The sequence below is a fragment of the Lutjanus erythropterus genome, chromosome 18, assembly GCF_056507025.1.
Source record: "Lutjanus erythropterus isolate fLutEry1 chromosome 18, fLutEry1.hap2, whole genome shotgun sequence".
NCBI lineage: Eukaryota > Metazoa > Chordata > Actinopteri > Lutjaniformes > Lutjanidae > Lutjanus > Lutjanus erythropterus.
In genome coordinates, this window is record NC_139334.1 from 20,458,267 (window position 1) to 20,477,629 (window position 19,363).

A 19,363-nucleotide genomic window follows, 5' to 3' on the forward strand; every position below is an offset into this window, starting at 1 on the left:
CTCTGACTAACTTTACTTTCCTTTTTGCTGCATGATTTCAAAGATAATCTGTTTATTGTTTCACTCTTGCTTTTTCATTGCAGCTGTCTGTTACTCAGTCATAAATCTTATTTCGGTCACATGGTGCACGCTGCACATTCAGATGTCAACTGGTTGTGCATAATGAAATCATTTGGGAAGCCACACGGAGACATTCAAAAGAACTGAAACATAATGTGCATAATATTCAGTATAATATTTATGAGATGAATATTAACAGCTAGAGATGTAACAATATATGAAATATTATGATATCACGATAAAAAAATACCAGACTGTGAGAATATCTACTGTTATACGATTAATAATTTATGTATTAATTTATTTTTAGATTATTAATGGACTGCTACTGACTACTGCATTGTTTTTGTTTTGCAGTTGTACAAGCATAATTCAAATATTCATAGCCATTCAGACCATTTTTTGCACATGCTTAGGTCTTTGCTAGATACTTTTACTTTATATCATTTAAAAATGAAAGCAGATTTGCTATGCACATCCTATTTATCATTTCATAAGGGAATTTTTTCAAGTTGACATTTCTTTGTTTTTTAATATTGCAGTAAGTATCATTGACTTTTAATTGTAGTATCCCGTTCTGTCTCTGAGTTTTACATCCATGTTAACAGTATAAACACTGTAGTATCTAATTTAAAGTGCAGCATTAATATCCACTCGTGCCGTGTCCTCACAGCTCTGTGCAGCAGCATGAATGCAACACTTTTATCCTCAGTGTTACTAATCTTGGCTGAATCAGTGCCCTGCTCTGTGTGTCTGACATCCATTTACACTTCATTACTCAACATCTTGTACTCATCACATGACTTTTCCTACTGGACCAAAACAAGCACAAGCCAAAAACACTCACATTTCGTTGGGCGCTCCAGTTTCCGCCTCCCTCGTTTCTTGCGCGGCGTCGTCAGGCTGTCGTCCTTGTCTTTCTCCGAGTCCTGCTCTTCCCGGCTGGGCAGGAATCCGTTCTCCTGGGACAGGCTCCGGCTCTGACCCTGGGAGCTGTCCTCTGCCCGGCAGGAGGAAGGGTCTCTGGGGAACCCGTTCTCCACTTCCCTCTTCTCCTGTTTGGGGAAGCAGGCATCGGACGTCCTGTCTCTGTGCCCGCCCACGTCCCCATTGTGGACCTGTGCCATGGACGGCCTACCCACCCCAGTGTAGCTGTTGCCCACACCCAGACTGCCTTTGAAAGCACCGCAGCTCTCAACCTGCAGGGGAAGAGAAGGAGGCGGGTGAAATGTTAACATTCTGACACATGTATCAGCTTTAGAGATGATTATTGCTGTAGCAGTACGTTACAGCTTGATGTTTTGAAGGTGCACGACAGTGTTGTGGCTGTCAGCAGTTATGAGATATCACTGGATATACTGTAGCTGGCTGTGCAATAAACAAAACCTCTCAAGAGTTACAACAAATCATCCTGCATGCTTGAAAAAACAGTCATCTCAGTGAGCAACTAGAATTACCACCTTGCGGTTGTATGCCTCCGCCAACCAGGCGAGCTCCACTTCCATCAATGTCTCTATAATAAATGCAGTGAAGACTTTGAAGGAACGTAATAAAAGGTTTTCAGCGTATTTCTTGATCACTGTAATTACATGTGCGATTCTAGTGAATAATTTCCAGAGAAAAACGTGCTGTCTTCACTTAAAGAATATTTTTTAACAGCTGAGTACAGACGACAGATAGAGACCTCCACGTGTTTTTGCAGAACATTATGATTTGACAGTGAAGATGACCTTTCACCTTTAGATGTAAAATGTCATTTCATCATTTTATTCTAGAAGACATTTGTGTGAAATTTTCTTAGAATTAAAAATTAGTCTGAAGTGGACATTTGCTCCAGATATATTGAAATTCCCTCCCGAGATATCACGTTCACGGGAATGAGAATGTCGTGAGGTGACAGTGACCTTAAACTTTGACCGCTGACAAACAAAATCTAATCAGTTCATCCTTGAGCTCAAGTGGACATTTGGGCCAAATTTGAAGCAATTCCCTCGAGGCGTTCCTGAGATATCGGGTTCACAAGAATGGGACAGACGTGAGGTCACAGTGACCTGAACTTTGACCTTTGACCACAAAAATGTAATCAGTTCACCCTTGAGTCCAGTGGGACAAGTCTACCAAGTTTCAATAGACTCTGTCAAAGCCGTCTTAAAAACTCATGTTAATAAGAAGAAGGTTGTTATGACCTTGAACTCTGACGTCCAAAATCTAATCAACTCATCCTCGGGTCCAAGTGGACATTTGTGCCAGATGTAACAAAATTCCCTTCAGGCACACACCGAGATGTCACACTCACAAGAACGGGATGAACTTGAGGTCACGGTGACCTTGAACTTTGACCTTTGACCACCAAAATCAAATCAGTTCAACCTTGAGTCCAGGTGGACATTTGTGCATAAGTTTGAAGAAATTCTCCGCAGCCATTCTTGGCTTCAGATCTCACATTAACGAGAACAGGATGGAGAGACAATCCGAAAATCACACCGCCTCCGGCCACGGCTGCTACCAGCACAGAGCCATAACAATAAAACAGCTGGCATTATCAGAGTGAGGATAAGCACTCTTCAGTCTCTAGTGGTTAAATGGGCTGTTTGAAAGAAAATGTGAATTAGAGCATTCATCCATTTGATATTAGATAAGCTTAATTTCACCCCTTAAGCCTCCTCGGCTTCTATCTGCACAGAATCAAACACGTAGCTCAACCTTCACACTTATTAGGCAGTGAATTATGGCATTTCCTTTTCAGCTCTGTTAAAACTAGAGTTGTAAACTTCAAAGCGTTGCCAGTAAATCTGCTGTACAGCCATTAACTTGCGAGTGAGGAAGGGATTACATTAGAGTTCATCAGGTACACTACTGAGCTTCCTGTAGCCGTGCATTTATCATTACAGCAGCACGGAAACATGTCAGGAATGTTGGCTGTTTGACAACGAAGGAGTCTTTCACTCCGTCCAGTTTGGAACGCCCAGTTAAACTATTTCATTCTATGCAGAGGAGTGCATTCAAGCAGAGCTGACCCATCTGAAGCTGCAGCTGAAGTTACAGTCGGTTCGCTTTGCCTAAAAACAGCAGCAAATGTCTTGGAAGACCTAGAAAAGATTCTTCTCAGCGCAACACTTTGAAGAAATGTGATAGTGTCTCACTCCCTCCTAAAAATAGCCCTAAAAACACACTTTCTCAGACAATCCCATTACTGGGTCACTGGGAGCAGAAAGTGGAGCATGTCTTGTGAGATCAGACTGTCAACACTGACGAGAGCAGCGCTGAAGCTTTCATCTCCTGTAGATGTAGGTGCAGCCGTTTGCATTTAAGGCGGGCGACGGCAACGCCTCAGGAGGCATCTGCTTTTCTGCAGACAATATTTAGCAAACACAAGATCCTTCGAGAGAAGCTAAAAGGTCAAATGTAGCCTCGTTCTTGCAGGCTGGAAAGGAAAACACAATGTAAAACTAGCTGTAATGTGACCCAGAGACCTATAAAACGTCTGTGTAATGAATGCAATCAAATTATGCGGAACAGACCTGCAGAATAAACTTCAGTGAAAGGCGTACTGTATCGTAAAACAAAGCTACATCAAGCCAAAGCTGGTTTTTAAGCATTCCTCGCAGGCCGCAGAACTCTCAGTGACTTCATCGTTGTAGTAACTGAGAACAAATTAACTGTAAATGTTGAACAGTTGCACTCACACAAACAGCAGCTCTCTAGTAAATCTGTTTGACACGATGAATGAAAACAACAAATCCACAAGCTCAGCCATTATTAATATTCTGACTCATATTCACTAGAAAAAGAGGCTGCAGAGTGTGTGTAGGCAAACAACCACACGAGCGCAAACAGACACACAACTCAGGGAATATGCTCACTCTCACACACACACACACAAACAGTAGGCTACACATTACTGTCGCTGAAAGGATTACACAACAGATTAGTGACCCAGTGAACTACATGTGGCCCCTGCCAGAGGTCAGGGGTCACAGTTGGTAAATTAGGCAGCTCAGGAAGGGAAAGAGAGGTCAAAATAAAACGCTGGCTACTGCAGCCAACTGACTGCTGCAGCGTTACAACTTAAACATACATTTAATAAATGTTTAAAGCTGCATTAATCAATATTTTCATATTAACAGTGGATCAAATTACCATTATAAAGTGAAAGGCATCACTTTTATTGAAGATAATTTGCAGCAGTGGTGGTCAACCAATATGGGTTTTTCAGTGATCGATTTGATCCAATATCAAAACAAAGAGCAGTTATTTATAATTTTATTATTCAATGCACATTATAATCTAATATAGATTATTTGCCAGTAACATGCTGTTTTACGTGAATTTTTTATCAATCAATTAAACAGAAAAACACATTAGGTTATGCTGTAGATTTCCGAAAGTGACTTGTATTCAGGGAAAAGCATCATTCAAATCCATTATTTTATATATTATAACAAAACGTATAGTTAAGACTAGCCAATAACAGCTTTAGGTTAGTTTTGCTGTCATTTAGGATGGAAGAAACGTGTTAACATTCATAAAAGACGGACCGATCAATCAATCTGTCGTGACTTTGCAGGTCACCTCAGTTCTACAGAGTATTTTAGCGTCTTTCAGCCCCTTGTTTGGGTTTTTACGGCCTGCAACTTTGCTGTTTTGGTTCATGCTTACCACTTGGATAAACCCACTGTACACTAAACTACACTACCTGCTCAGCACCAAACTGCAGACAGACAAAATAAGCAACTAGCTGATGAAGACAGTGGAGCATTTCAACTGCTCAAGAGCCACATACTTCACTCAGAAGAGGGTGGAGACCAAAAACAGAGCTAAAAGTGAAAGATTTGATTAATGCTGCTTTTATTATAAATTACAAATTAACTTATGTCCTGTATTCCTAAAATTTCACATGCATATTTGTGAGACTGCTGGCAGGCTGCTAGCGTCACATGCAGCTCTTTTTCTCCAGTGTCTCTCTGTGGCAAAAAACTGCATGTAAATGAATGACCGCTATTTTTTTAAGTGTTTCTTACACTCCAGTTATAAAACTGTGTAGCCTATACACTCATACACTGACAATTTAATATTTAGTCAACAAAAATTTACATCAAAGCCTATGTCTACAGCTTTTAAACAATTTTTTTTCAACTAGCTTTGGATGCCAAAACCAATGAAATAAAAGCCTCTGAGGAAAATATAGAAAATATAATATAGTTGTGGCTCCAGGTGGATTTGTGTTTTCTTTATATGGCCAAAAATAGCTCTTTTGATATTAAAGGTTGCTGACACCTGGTATAATACAGCACATGACGAAATTACATATTCGTATTATATGAATTTCACTCAGTTATTCAGCTGTACTGTACCGAAATGTGATTAAAGGGATGCAAAATTTACAACAGATGCCAAAAACTACATTATATCAAAGGCAAAATGGGTAAGATCTGCCACTTGGGGTCCCTCCCATATTAAAACAATAACAACAGATGTAGTTTGACAATGTCATGACGTAGCGTGGGATGATAGGAAGTGTTGTCTTCATTGTTTAACAACCGCAAAAGCATATGTCTGCTGTTCATGAGTATATGTGTGAGGATCAGAGGCGCAGAGAGGGAGAGGAAGGAAGGAGGTGAAAGACGAATGGATGAACAGAGAGCAGCAGACATGCTGCTGGAGCCTGCAGTCATACTTACGGTATTTATCTTTCTCAAAGTCTCACAGAGAAATCATGACGTCTGAATGAAAATTTACAAGATATGTATCGGTATCAAAACATGTCTGATTTCAGGTATCAGAATCAGATCAGAACTGATAGAAAGTGTCCAAACTTGGCCAAAGAACATGTCAACATGCAGCCAGTTTGTCTGAAATCACATCGATCCTAATTAAATATTATATTATGAATGTAGCGCAGATATAGTGGTACAACATGTAACCAGGAGAGTATTTTTTAACCCACTTCAGACTAACTGAGGGCACTGAATGTTACAGCCTGGACCCATGAACAGCAAGATCAGTTAATATGTAAATAAAACCCTGTGAACTGAGCTGAATGAATAAATACTTCACTTTAGTTGGCATTTTTCAAGCACTCGTCGAACATTTTCTATGAGGACTTAATTTGACCTTGTCCGTAATGTTTACGGGAAAAGGCTCAGGGTTTGTGAAGACCACTTCCAACAGCCACTCACCAGCCTTTACCTGACATTTAATAATTAACACAAAGAAAGACATAAAAAAAGCAGGGAATCTTCAAACTTAAAAAAATCCAAATAATGCCTTATAGACAGCATATTAAGCTGTAAAAACAGCCACTAAGGCTCCCTGATTCTGACTATAGCTCTTCTTTATCTGTGATTGGTAGTAACCACTCAGCTGCTTTAAATACACACTGACACAACCCCTCTGGCACATCCCTCTCTACCATACATATCTGTAAATATTTCTGTAATCCCTTTTTTGGTTTGTTTGAATAATACTGTGAGAATTAATTAGCGTGATTTTTAGCAGAGGCTTATGTAAATGATAACATCTCGGGGAAAAAAATACCCACATACACGTTGGCCCAAGAGCCATTATTAAATCAGGGCATTTAACTACAAAAGACATCTCAAACAGATTACAAATGGTGCTGGTGCAGTGTGTTTGTGTGTAGCTGAGAAACATGGAGGAGTGCGTGTGATGTTTATGCATGAGTACAAAGTATATGTGGTGTTTCCGAAGACTGAAACTGCGTCTTTATTTTTATGCAGTGGCTGCTGATGGGTGTCATCGTGTGCAGATATTCAATATTTTTAAATTCTCTCAGTTTCCTAGCAACAAAACAGAAATTTTCTAATTTTTCCTGATGTTTCACCCTGGCTTTTTACTGCTTGCAGTCTCTGAATTAGCGTTTAGACCATCATGTGACACTTAAGGACGGGGTTTGCTTAAAACAATCTAGTTCATATGATGTGTCATGCGGCAAAAATCGTTCCAAAGTGCCGCAGTCCCAAAAGGGAGACAGTTCTTCCTCAGAGGCGCTCATTTCATGGTGTTGCACTCGTTTTGAATGAGAGCAGGAAAAAAAAAGACAGCTTGAGAGAAAAAGTTCAGACCCTGTAAGAAAAGTGCGCTGAGATAACCTCAGTTGTGGTTTGGCACTATATAAATAAAACTGACTTGACTTCACTTGACCACACTAACCAAAATTCACAGCAGCCACCAGACAAAGTGCTGGTAAAATATGCAAGTGGTAGATTTGTTTCACTCACAAAATAAAAAGAATGGTAGTCTGTTAAATGGCTGGTAAAAAAAAATAAAATAACACACACTAGTTGACAAAAAAGTTCATTTTGGAATCTGCTTGATCTGCAGACTTAAAGCCTGAATATACTCCCAAAACAACGTGTACAAAAACAGCTGTGAACGCCATTTCGTTATACTGGTTTACTTCAAAATCAGTGCATACAAACAGGTTTTTTAAACCCAGGTAGACCTACTTAAAATATGTGGTTGACCCTTTCTCCATTGTCAGACGACGAGTTTGCCCTTTTTTTGTTTGTTTGTCTGGGAGCCCCAGAAAGCCAAGACACAAGTCGTGCATGCAGGAGAGCAGAGAGAAGGACACTTTTAAAAGTGTCTGTGTGTCCAGTGCTCTGTACCTTTGTAGCTTCCAAATGAGTCTCTGTGGTTTGAGGTTTAGTTTCTCCTCTGTGTCGCTGTTTGTACTTTCAAGTTTCTGTTTTATTACATTGTTTCATACTCAGTTTAAGTTCACTAGGAGTCGTTTTAAGTTAGTGCTGATGAGAACCAGGTTTGCTGCTTTATAATAAAGCTTTCAGATAACAAAATAACAGGGGAATTTTAGTTTGAAGGGTTTATAGGACATAGCTTGTTGCAGTATAGTGCAGTCACAGAAAATTGTAGGTACACGGACGTCGGTAAAGAGCCTGTGCGTAGATCATGTAGACCCAAGCACTCATAGCATATAGTATAGTAAGTGTAATTTCAGATTAACTCACCTCCACATATTTTGCTTATCAGATGATCAAACACCATCTGAAACATGCTCTTCAAAGACACGCACCTTTCTGATGACACAATTGTGGGCACTGTGTCCAACAATGTCTGCAATCCGACATTCACACCCACCTCACGCAACGGTTGCCCAGCTGTGTGGAGGAGGTGAGGAAGTAAACCTGGTTTGAACCTCTCTTTCAACCTCCCTTTTCATATTCTACACACAACTATTTCTGTGCAATACAACAAAGACCTCTGTCTGAAAACTCGCACATTTATCCCCAAATACAAGTGATTAATCGTGTCCCGCCCTTCTCAAAGACAGCAGGATTTCGACTCTGCGAGCGTGGACGTCCAGAACAGCTGCCTTAACTTGTGACTGAACAACGTGTTTTTGCCTTTTATTTGACATTGAGGAGGCAGACAGGCAACAAAGGGAACAAAGGACCCTGGCTGGAAGACTGGGGCTATGTGGCACACACTGTAATCATTCAGCTACCATGGCGCTCCATATGAAATAGTTCTTATCGAGCATAACCCGGTCGGCCTTAACCCATTTCCACCAGCATGGGACACTAAAGCCCCTTTTACACTGGATGAAAATCCCACTAACCCCCACTAACATCTGTCTTTTGTCTTCAATTTGCTTTCATTCCCGGGTCAAATCACTCTGCAGTGGTCATGAGTATTTAACAGCTCCGGCTTCAATCAGCAGTGATAGAAACATGACACTCAGGTGGACATGTCCCCTTTTCAGCAGAAGCAGTGAAGGTTGTTCGCCTCCATTTGTAATTTCTTTTTCCTTTTTCATACACATGTGCTGCTTGGCTTGACTTAATTTGACTCGATGCACCAGCAAGTTGAAAGTGTCCTTCACAATAAAAGTTCCCAGTTATTTTGTGATCTAAACGCTTTTATTATGAAGCAGATAAATCCGGAAACGGAGAGAAAGGGAACTAAACGAAGATTCAGTTTGAAGCTACGAAAATAGCACAGACACGCTTGTCTGTCTGCTCTCCTGCACAGACATGAGTTGAGTCTCGACTTTCGGCGCACATCAGATTCACACATCAGTTCATCTGATGGCAATGATAAAAGGGTTAATCGCTTAATTTTAGCAGGTTTAGCTGCACTTAAAAAACCTGCATATATGCGCTAATTCTGGTGTAAAGTGACCCAGACTACAGAACTTCTTGAAGGGTTGGAAGTTCCTAAAACGGCATCGACCCATTCTTCCAATTAAACAACAGGACAAATTTGGAACGCTACTAAATAAATAAAAAGTTTTTAGTTGCTGTGGTCAAGGACTAGCTGATATCTAATACTGACTACATGCAAAATTTAGCCAATATATTGTACGACATAGAAGATCACTACAAAACAAGTATGCATGGATGAATGGATGGATGCATGGATGGATGGAGTTGTAAAATTTCTGACATGTCAGATCAATACTCACTGAAAATTGCTTGCGCTTCCTTCCAGGCTTGCCAACTTTACAAGAGGCACTACTTTTAGCTGACATCTCCTCTGTCATCAGGTCCATGTCCAGTATTGTGCTTTCACCCTGTTAAAAGAAAAGCAGAGCACATCATGTACACCAGGATTTGGACTGTAATAATAGCCGTAACAGTGTCCTTATCTATGGGAGTGTCCAATTTTCATTTCAGGCCTGGATGCACATAGGACACTGCATCTTTCCAGGTTATGAAAGCCTGTATTTGTGCGTACAGTAAGCTAAGTGGCAGATTCACCTCAGCCAACGATGCACCAGGAGTGATACTAGATGTCCAGGACACACACAAAACTGCACCGCACTGAAACACTTGAACATTTTGGGGGGACTGCAGCAGGGTCCTTGAGTGTCTTTGGCGTGAGCGGACAATGAGACAGATAGAAATTGAATGGCACATCGCTTTGAACTGGGCTGAAGTGAAAGCTCCACGGACGCAGCGCTGACCTTCCACAGACAATCCCCTCTTGACACCGTTACAAAGACGTCGACCGGCCCCCACCTTCCCCCTGCTGCAATTTCCCTTTGATTAATAAAACTGTCTACCCCCATGAACAAAGCCCCATGTCCGCCACCACCAAGTACCCCTGGGGTTGATGGGAGAAAAGATGATCCTAATGTAGATGCTTTGAGTTTCAATATTGACTGAATAGGACCACCAGCACCAGGTCTGAATGCAAATGAGACTGCAAGGCCATTGCTGACAGCTGCGGTGGGGGGTGGAGGGCTGGGTCCTTATTAAATTCCTTCAGTATTGAATGTGAGATTCCCTCCAAGATAAATGAGCTCTCTGCACTGTAAGGCATTCAGCTAACCACGGCCCTCTGCTGACTTGTTGTTAAGGACTTTTATTTTAATCTTAAGCACTGTGGCGTAGGATGACATGAGAGAAGATTACTGTAAGATACTGCATGACTTTGTCATTGTGTAATGGATGGTGTTAAATACATCAAGACAAGTAGGGGAGACCCGGGACAGGTGCAACTAGGGCTGGCCATCAGTACGCAATCCCTATAAGGCATCAACTGAAATAACCCAGTACCAGGTAGTATTGAAACTTCTCCAGTCAAATGATACCTGCACTGGATCTCTTCTGCACTAAGATCTAGAAAAAAATAACTATTTATATGTTTTTGAAGATGTACTAAAATGTTGTAAAGTATTGCTAAAAGAAAAATGTTGAAAATAAATGTATAAAATGCTGTAGGAGTTTCCACAGATCCACAAAAAGAAAGTGGTAAAAAAAAAAAAGGTTGCAGATGAAGTGTTTTAGTACTGGTATTGTTTTTAAACAATACCCAGCCCTGGGTGCAACACCTTTAATTTCCCAAATGAGAGGCGAACTAGTGTGACAACACTCTACGCTGCACATGTGCAATTACATAATCTTCTTGCTCCAAAACGTGATCTCAAAACTATCTGGAAACTAGTTAAAATTTAAAATAAAATCTACTCTGAGACTGCACTTCAGTATGGTACAAAATCACTGTGCTATCCAGACTTTGAAGTGATAACTTATTACATTTGATTACTTCTTGATTACTTTTCTAACAGATGGTCAATAAAGTTGAAACCTCTATATGTTGGTAAAGAAGTCTTAGACTGTACAGTATTAGAGTGTTAGAGCCTTTATGTGATTTTCATAATGAAGATCTTTCACAACATGGCCATCTGCCTTGACATTGTCTGGCTGCAGGCACAGCAGACTCAGGTTGATTTAATTGGCAGACAAGAGGCGGTGCAACTTCAAACAAGAGAACCAATCTTAAAATTGGAGGCTGTCTGGACGTACACACAGCTCCTTTAAGCCATCCTGCCCTTGGTGGTGTTGCACTCAAGTTTGCCCCAGCAGCTTTGCTGACCACGTCCAGAAATATGACAAAACAAGACATTCCTACACAGCAAAAAGATGCAAAGCAAAAGAATGAAGCCTATTTACTACATATAAGATTTTTACTGAAAATAATATATTCAGATGTAACCTTTTTGCTATCACATCTTGATTAGAAAAAATATATAATAATTGAAAATAATATTATGTGCTGATCAAATATTGACAGGTTGGAGTGAGGTCTGTGTGATATGCAACAATACTGTAGGCATGACTAGTGTTGCTTCCATATGAATTTAACACTGAGATTTTTGATAAATAATCACCAGCAATGTGGAGATAATGGCTAAGCGGGTAAAGACAAATAAAAGAACAGGTAGAAGAAAAAATACACTTTACTGTAAGACAGCCTTTAAAATCAGGAAACGACAACACTTAGGCCGTATCATGATGTAAGGATAATCTAAGACAATATCTAGCGTCATATCACAATATCAATATAATATTGATACATTTCCCAGTCCTAGTTGGAGTAATATATCACTGCTACCAGAATGTATGACAATATAGGGAAGCAGAATTTGAAAATCAATTACCTGCTGTTAAGAATTTAACAAATAAAAATGTACTAATTGATAATTAATCTATAGTCTAAAATGAAAATAAATGCACCTCATTTGACATTGTTTTGCAGGGTGGAGCCATTTGTTGAATGAGGAAACCTAAACTGAAAATGAGAAAAAAACAATGAGGAAAAAAAGGGGGAAAATGTGTGTTTTGTGTCCTATGAATTATTCATGATCAAGTGTCAGCATTCAGTTGAGGAAAATGCAGAAAATTTGCAACCGTACTCTAAATACAATAGCATTTTGGGCAGAAGACAGAAAGGAAGAACTTCTTTTTTGCGCATGCAATAAGTTCCATTCATATCTGACAAACCTTCACCACTGTAAAGGTATTTTGTTCTCTTTTTCAAGTCCATGTGAGCTCGGCGCTTGAATGTGCATGACTCAAAAAGTGACAAAGCTACCTGGCTAACTAGAAGGTCACCGTTTTTGATAACTGCAATGAAAATAAAGCCTTTTATGTGACCAAAAACATTTGCAGTGACAATAAAAGCCTGATCAGGCGACGCAGGCTGATAAGTCACGGTACACATGGGAACACCAGCCAGGAGCCTCTGTGACATCTCATCAACTTCTCTCTATGCTCTGTTTTTCCTACTGTCCAGTAAAGATGCCATAAAAACATCCTGGACCGATGCACGCACAGACTCCAGCAGACTCGACTTGTTAAATAATTTAAAGGATGGAGGATGTTAATAAACACGGGCGGCAGGAATTTCAAAGGTCAGGCCATGTTACGTCCTGAGAGTGTTTGCTGCTAAAATGGAATAAATCCATCAACCATTAGTGTCCCAGGGTGATAAACTGATTTGCATAAAGAGATAGATGTAAGTGAGTGACTGATGCTGTGATTAATGGGCTTGGGGTTATAACTGATAAATATAAATCTGGAAAAATCATCATAAAATATTCATCAATAAATTTCAGGATAAAAATACAAAGGTTACCGCTAATGGTAATTTTAAATGTAGATATTGATGCTTTTTGTGAGAGGGTGTGTTTTGCAGATGGTCCCCGTTCATTGTGTGATTACTAATAGAGAGCCTGGTGCTTCAGTTTTTCCTTACAGGGCGGCAGAATTTGCATAGATAATAGCACGTTTTGAGTGCAGCCTGGTGTGCAGGCTCATTTGGGAACCACTTACATGGATGACACAATTCAGTGGTGCCTGCAGGAGCAGCCTACACAACACCGTTCATCCAATTCCCAGCGCGAGCGCTCAGACACACTGAATGGAAATAACACGCCATTTTCACACACAGCTTCACTCTAATATTTTCTGGAAAAAAAGGAAAAAAAACAACAAAAAAGCAGCCTGAAATATGGTTTGTTGTTGCCTGGAGTGAACCCTACTACATTGTCAATATCTCTAGCACTATTTCCGTCTAGGTAGCCGGTTATTTAAGGCAATGTCTGTTGCCAGGCAACAAGACTAAGGGCAGTACTGTGTAATGGGAACGTAGAGGAAGAGGACAGATCCCCCCCCAGTAAAAGAGCTGGAGCTGGAGAGCCATTCCAGCTCTGGCTCAACCTACACCAGCCAACGCCCACGTCACCAACCACCATTACAACAGCAAATGTCACATAATACAGCTGCATCCCGCTACAGCCTCCTCCGTGATGCTGCTGCTGCCGCTGCTGCTGCCGCCGTGGAGCATCAGTGATGCTGCAGCTACACACAGACTGTGATAATGAGCCTGTCTGCATCATGAAAGGTGACATGGCACTCCACATGCTGTCGGATTCCTCAGAAAAATCTGACTATTTTATCAATAAGCAGAAGGATCTGAGGCAACTCCAGGAAGTCTTTGGATTGCAGAGATCAATAAGGCATTAGCTTGACTGATTGATGAGCTCCTATCATAAATTTGGGAGAGGTTTTAATGGATTTGACCTGAAGTGAAGATGAAAGGTGACCCGGCACTCCACGTGCTGTTTGTTTCTTCAGAAAAATCAGACGATTTTATAAATAAACCGGTGGAACTGAGTAATCTCCACTAAGTTTTTGGATGGCAGGGATCAATCAGGCTGATTGATAAGCTCAGCTCATAATTTTGAGAGTGCTTTTAATTGGCTTTGACTTGAGGCGAAGACACGACACTCTGTATGCTGTTGGATTCTTCAGTAAAAATCTGACAATTTTATCAAATTCCAGACAAATTATCAAGTCGAGAGCTGCAGCGATTTATGAATTATTAATCGATCAGGCTTATTAAATTAATCACCAATTATTGTGATAATCAATTAATCAGTTTGAGTAATTTTCAAAGAAAAAAGTCAAAATCATTTGATTAAAGCTTCTTCAATGTGAATATTTTCTGATATTTTTACTCCTTTATGGCAGTAAACTGAATATGTTTAGTTTGTGGGCAAAGCGACATTTGAATATGTCAGTTTGGGCTTTGAGAAACAGTGATTGACATTTATCACCATTTCATAGAGCAAACAAGTAATCAATTAATCAGGAAAATAATCGACAGGTTAATCGACAATGAGAATAATTGTTTGTTGCAGCCCTAGTCAACTAAAAGTCAAACTATTTATCAATACACAGATGGAATACAGTCAACTCCAGGAAGTTTTTGGATTGAGATCAAGCCGAAATTCGCTTGATTGGTTGATTCATAAATTTGGGAGAGGTTTTAATTGGCTTTGACCTGAAGTGAAGCATCATGGAAGGTGACATGGCACTCCCCATGCAGTTGGATTCTCCTGTAAAAGTATTTTCCCAACAAACAGAAGCAACCGAATCAACTCCAGGAAGTCTTTGGATTGCAGATCAATAAGACATTAGCTTGACTGATTGATGAGCTCCATTCATAAATTTAGGTGAGGTTTTGATTGGCTTTGACCTGAAGTGACTTTACAAACCACATGCATCTTAATTCAAGGCTCCATCAACCTAATATCAAAGTAATAACACTAAAAAACACGCACATTCATGCATGCATGCACACATCCACTCTTTACAGATATTTTAGGAAAATACTAAAAGGCACACTGCGCTACATCATAGCTGGACGTGTCCTGGAGTGAGTAATCTCCTTTTAAATCAGCTCTGGTGACTCCAAGGCCTTTCAGAAAATTGCATTTTACAATGATGGAAGAGTCAACTCTAAAATTAATCAGCAGCTTAGCCCGAGTCATTCAAAAAAGCCAAAACACGACTGAATAAACTCTCTGAACCCACTACTAGCAATAAAGCTGAGAAATCCCGAGTCATTCACCAACATGCCAAGCTTCAGAGGAGCCTCATAAATACCTCAAGTGGGATTCCTGAGGCGTACTTTTTATATTTCACACGTGTTTTCTTTCTTACCATTCTGTTTCCAGGTGAATCGGCATAGTCTGAGCCTTTGAATGCAGTGGTGGTGGCGTTGGTGACAGTGTTGGACGGCATCGTCAAGGGTCTTGTGGGGGCTTATGGGTAATGTCTGATGAGGTGCGATGTAGAAGAAGATGAGGTGAAAATAAACTCAAAGAAAATAAAGAAATGAGAGATGATCCCTCTTCTCTCCGCTCTCCTGGAAGATAAAGAGAGAAAAGTGACAATCAACTTGTTCATAGAGCAGCAATGACTAGTCAATTAGTTGATTAGTTGTTAACCATTAAATCAAATGGCAATTATTGTTTTGAGTCATTTTTTACGAAAAATATGTTGAAATTTTCTAATTTCTGCCTCTCAAATGTGAATATTTTCTGGTTTGTTTAGTCCTCTGTGACACTAACTCAAATATCTTTTATCCATTAAATTAACTGCCAGCTATTTTGATGATCGATTAATCAGTTTGAATAATTTTTCAAAGAAAAGTTTCTTGATTCAGCCTCCTTAAATGCAAATATATACTGGTTTCTTTACTGATATCTTTGTGTTGTGGACAAAACAAGACATTTGAGGACATTAACTTGGGTTTTGGGAAACGATTTTCACAATTTTCAGACATTTTAATCAATTAACTGAGAAAATGATTGACCGATTAATCAATAATAAATAAAATAATCGTCCAACTTGATCATTCCTCATATATTTGATACCCCTGTATTACAGCTGTGATGTTTTCATTCAGAGATGAGCCTGGCACATTTTCTGCACATTTCCTCAAATCACTTTGGTTTAATGTTATTTTCTGTCATAAAGAGGCTCTTTCTGAGCATCAGGTTTCCTTTGTTGAGTGCACGTCATGTATAGGAACCTCTCATGCTGGCTTCTATAGGATACTGTATGGCTACTATCGCCTATAGGCCCTGGGCCACTTCTTTACACCACATGCATGTATGGGTGTACAGTAGTCGGCATCAAATGGCTGCTAATCAGCGCCCAATAACCTGCTGCAGAAGAAACCCAGGAAGAGTTTATTGTTTGGGTCTTTTTTTTTTAATTAATTTATTTATTTTTTTAGAAATTATTAATATTTGATTTTCACCTTACGCGTCTGGGTTAAAGTTACTCCTGCAGTCAGCCATGCGCACACAGCGGAGACACACACTGTTGCACTCGTGGAAATGTGCAAAAAAAAAAATCATCAGCCTATATATCTATATTCATATAGGATGTGTTTAATGTCCTGTAAGGGTTAATTCCAGATTGATGACAGCCGGTTCTGACTTATTTAAAAGATGCAATAAGCTGCAAGAATGAAGTCTTCGCTGCTGAAAAATAATTGCTGGCAACAACCAGAACGTGTAATCTTGAAAAATAATTTATTATAAGGGCCACACAGGCGGTAAGTGTCACCGCATTTCCCCGCAAATGAAGCTACAACCGGGCCACACGCTTACATTCATGCCACCGACTGACTTGCATTTATTATTCACACGCCTATGCGTTAAAATTGTAAAGTTTTAGACGTCTTTACAGCAGGGGAAGTCTGCAATATGACCCAGGGGGTTGTGGCTCTTTTACAGGCCACGGCCACTCAAGAATAAATCCCCGTTATTATTTTTAATTCATTTAATGAGGCCGGTGTTTTCAGGAGCCGCGGTCCTGGTTCTGTGCTGTAAATTCGGTCAAGTTCAAGTGCACATCGCGATGTCCAATCAGCACATCTGCAAAAAGCAAAACCCCCCCTAAATTGCTATTTCCCCATTTCCATCGAGCGCCTTCCGCTCTCAGGGCTTTCACGTTTTTGTTCACATCAAGGTTTCCCTTCCTGCGCGGCTACCAGTGCCGGGTTAAACGGATTTAAACGCGTGAATCGCTGTGTGTTCGTTACCCGATTTTTCCCAAGTCCCAGGCCTGACCCTTTTTGTCTCGCTTGCTCCCGGAGCCTCCTTCCTCTTCTCTCCCCGTCCTCCACCTCCCCAGCCGGCCAGCTCTCTTCCAGATGCACCGCTCTCACTGCAGGGGCCTGCAGACTGTCTGCCGGCTGCCACCGGGTCCTAAAGACTGTCGAGCTCCGCTCCACACCGCCGCGGAGTGCACAGGGGCGGGGGAGGAGGGGTGAAAGTGGTCAGAGGTGGGAGCAAGTCATTATTTAACAAGTCACAATTCTCAAGTCAGGTCATAAGTCAAGTCCCAGGTAGGGCTGTTCTTGTACGGACTTACCGGCATCGAATAACCTGGACCCTGCTACTTCCCATTTTTTCACAGGATGGATAAGTCATCCTGTATGAACAATATTCACCACCAATGCTTTATAATAAACTAGATAATGAATGCAAAGATGGCGCCCATTCAGACCGATGAGAGCTAGCGCATAAGCCGAAAAAGTATTCTAGCTTCCAGGTTTACTTCCCGGTTATATGGCCCACTGACTATGTTTGTTACGTTACGTTACGTTACGTTACGTTACGTTACGTTACGTTATAACTGTTATTTTGTTCTAACCTAACATACTGGTTGTTTAGCTTGGAGACAATTAACATCACATTGCAAGATTGATTACATCTAGTCTGTTTTACTTGTGGGCTTAATGTCCAATGATATTTTTGATTTAATTTATGTTTTTCCTATCATATCATGTAACACTATCAGACAGTAAGCCTGCTTTTAGCAGCTACATTAGCTGTTGTCTCACGGTAACTAATGGGTTATCAAATTTGTTACTTTAAATTGAAATATAATAGTTCACTGGATCAGCACTTCAATGAGTAATGTAACTTTTAATCGGTAAAGTAATATTATTACTATTGTTATTACTTTTTAAAGAAGTAATGAGTAAAAAGTAACCTCACATTTCGAGTTACTTGCCCAACACAAGCCATAATGTAACAGTGAGTTTCCAGCTTCACTGACTTTCAAAGCTACTTAGCTGTTAAACTAACATTTGTTCAGCATTAGTTTGCTAGCTTTGTTAATATTAACCTCGACTTACCGTTCTATGCGCAACTTCAAATGTTGAACAAAGTCTGAATTGGTAATGTCTTCATCTGTAATTTGTGATGTATTTGGTGTACTTTTATTAACCACTGCACAGCTTTTGTACATGAATGAAATTTTATTTGGTCGCATTTATTCCAAATTAATCTCAGTAATGTGACATTAGTGCTTCATGGTTGTCTCCTGCAACTTGACTGGATGCTGTTGTACTGGTTCAAACAAAGTGGAACGAATAGTGTAGGCATGATTTGATTCACCAAGTTGAGTTGCAAGTTTTTTTTTTTATTTTATCAAGTCAAGTCTAAAGTCATTAAATCTGTGACTGAAGTTTGACTCAAGTCCAAGTCATGTGACTCAAATCTACACCACTGCTAAGTAATTATCATGAAATACACTCATATCCAGATCTCTTCTCAATACTGCATATGAATTCCTCTCAGGAGCCTCGTGGCATTGAGAAAACACTGCTGAATTACCCTTTATTTATTTTAAAATTTGTTGGGAATTTACATTCATTTGACAGTAGACAAATAGACAGTAAACACCGGGATAAAATAAGGGGGGTCACATGCGATACAGGTCAAAAGACAAATTTAAACCAGGAGTATTGGGATCACATGATTTGCATCTAAAACCACCAGACCCACGCAAGGATGTCTCAAAATCTTTATTTAAAGGTTAAAATATTAGCGCCCGATTGGAGCACGTCCATGTCAAATATTTTAATATCTAGTATTACACCTGAGAGACATGTGAGTGGCCCAGGAGCCCCATAAGTACCACTCAAGTTGCCCTAAGTGCCCCTCTGATGTGACCCGAGGGCAAATATAAACACTAGACCTGTGTGCAAGGACGAATGCCCTTTTCTTATTTTAACCAGCTCCCCTTAGAGGCATTTGTTTTATGCTGATTTAATTGCTGAGGTACCGGTGTGTAGGCTGAGCTGCGTCAGCCTAAACGCACATGGAGCTGTCGAGAAAATGTGTTTGACCCTCCCCCAATACAAAGGTATCACATTACACAGA

The 19,363-nt window shown here is 40.2% G+C and overlaps 1 protein-coding gene across 5 annotated transcripts in view; it reads right to left on the bottom strand.

The window, feature by feature from the left end:
• The window catches only part of dnmt3ab (DNA (cytosine-5-)-methyltransferase 3 alpha b), a 70,317-nt gene extending 52,950 nt beyond the window's left edge, over positions 1 to 17,367 (bottom strand). For 4 of the 5 annotated variants that reach the window (XM_084742924.1, XM_084742923.1, XM_084742922.1 and 1 more), the window contains exons 1-4: positions 17,233 to 17,367; positions 15,339 to 15,543; positions 9,509 to 9,616; positions 908 to 1,259 (exon numbers count right to left, since the gene is read on the bottom strand). In XM_084742924.1, coding sequence (XP_084599050.1) covers positions 908 to 1,259; positions 9,509 to 9,616; positions 15,339 to 15,419 — 541 coding nt within the window. In that variant the 5' untranslated portion in view covers positions 15,420 to 15,543; positions 17,233 to 17,367. The remainder of the gene's footprint in view (positions 1 to 907; positions 1,260 to 9,508; positions 9,617 to 15,338; positions 15,544 to 17,232) is intronic. The other variant, XM_084742921.1, reaches the window with a different exon arrangement.
• Positions 17,368 to 19,363: the final 1,996 nt, after the last annotated feature.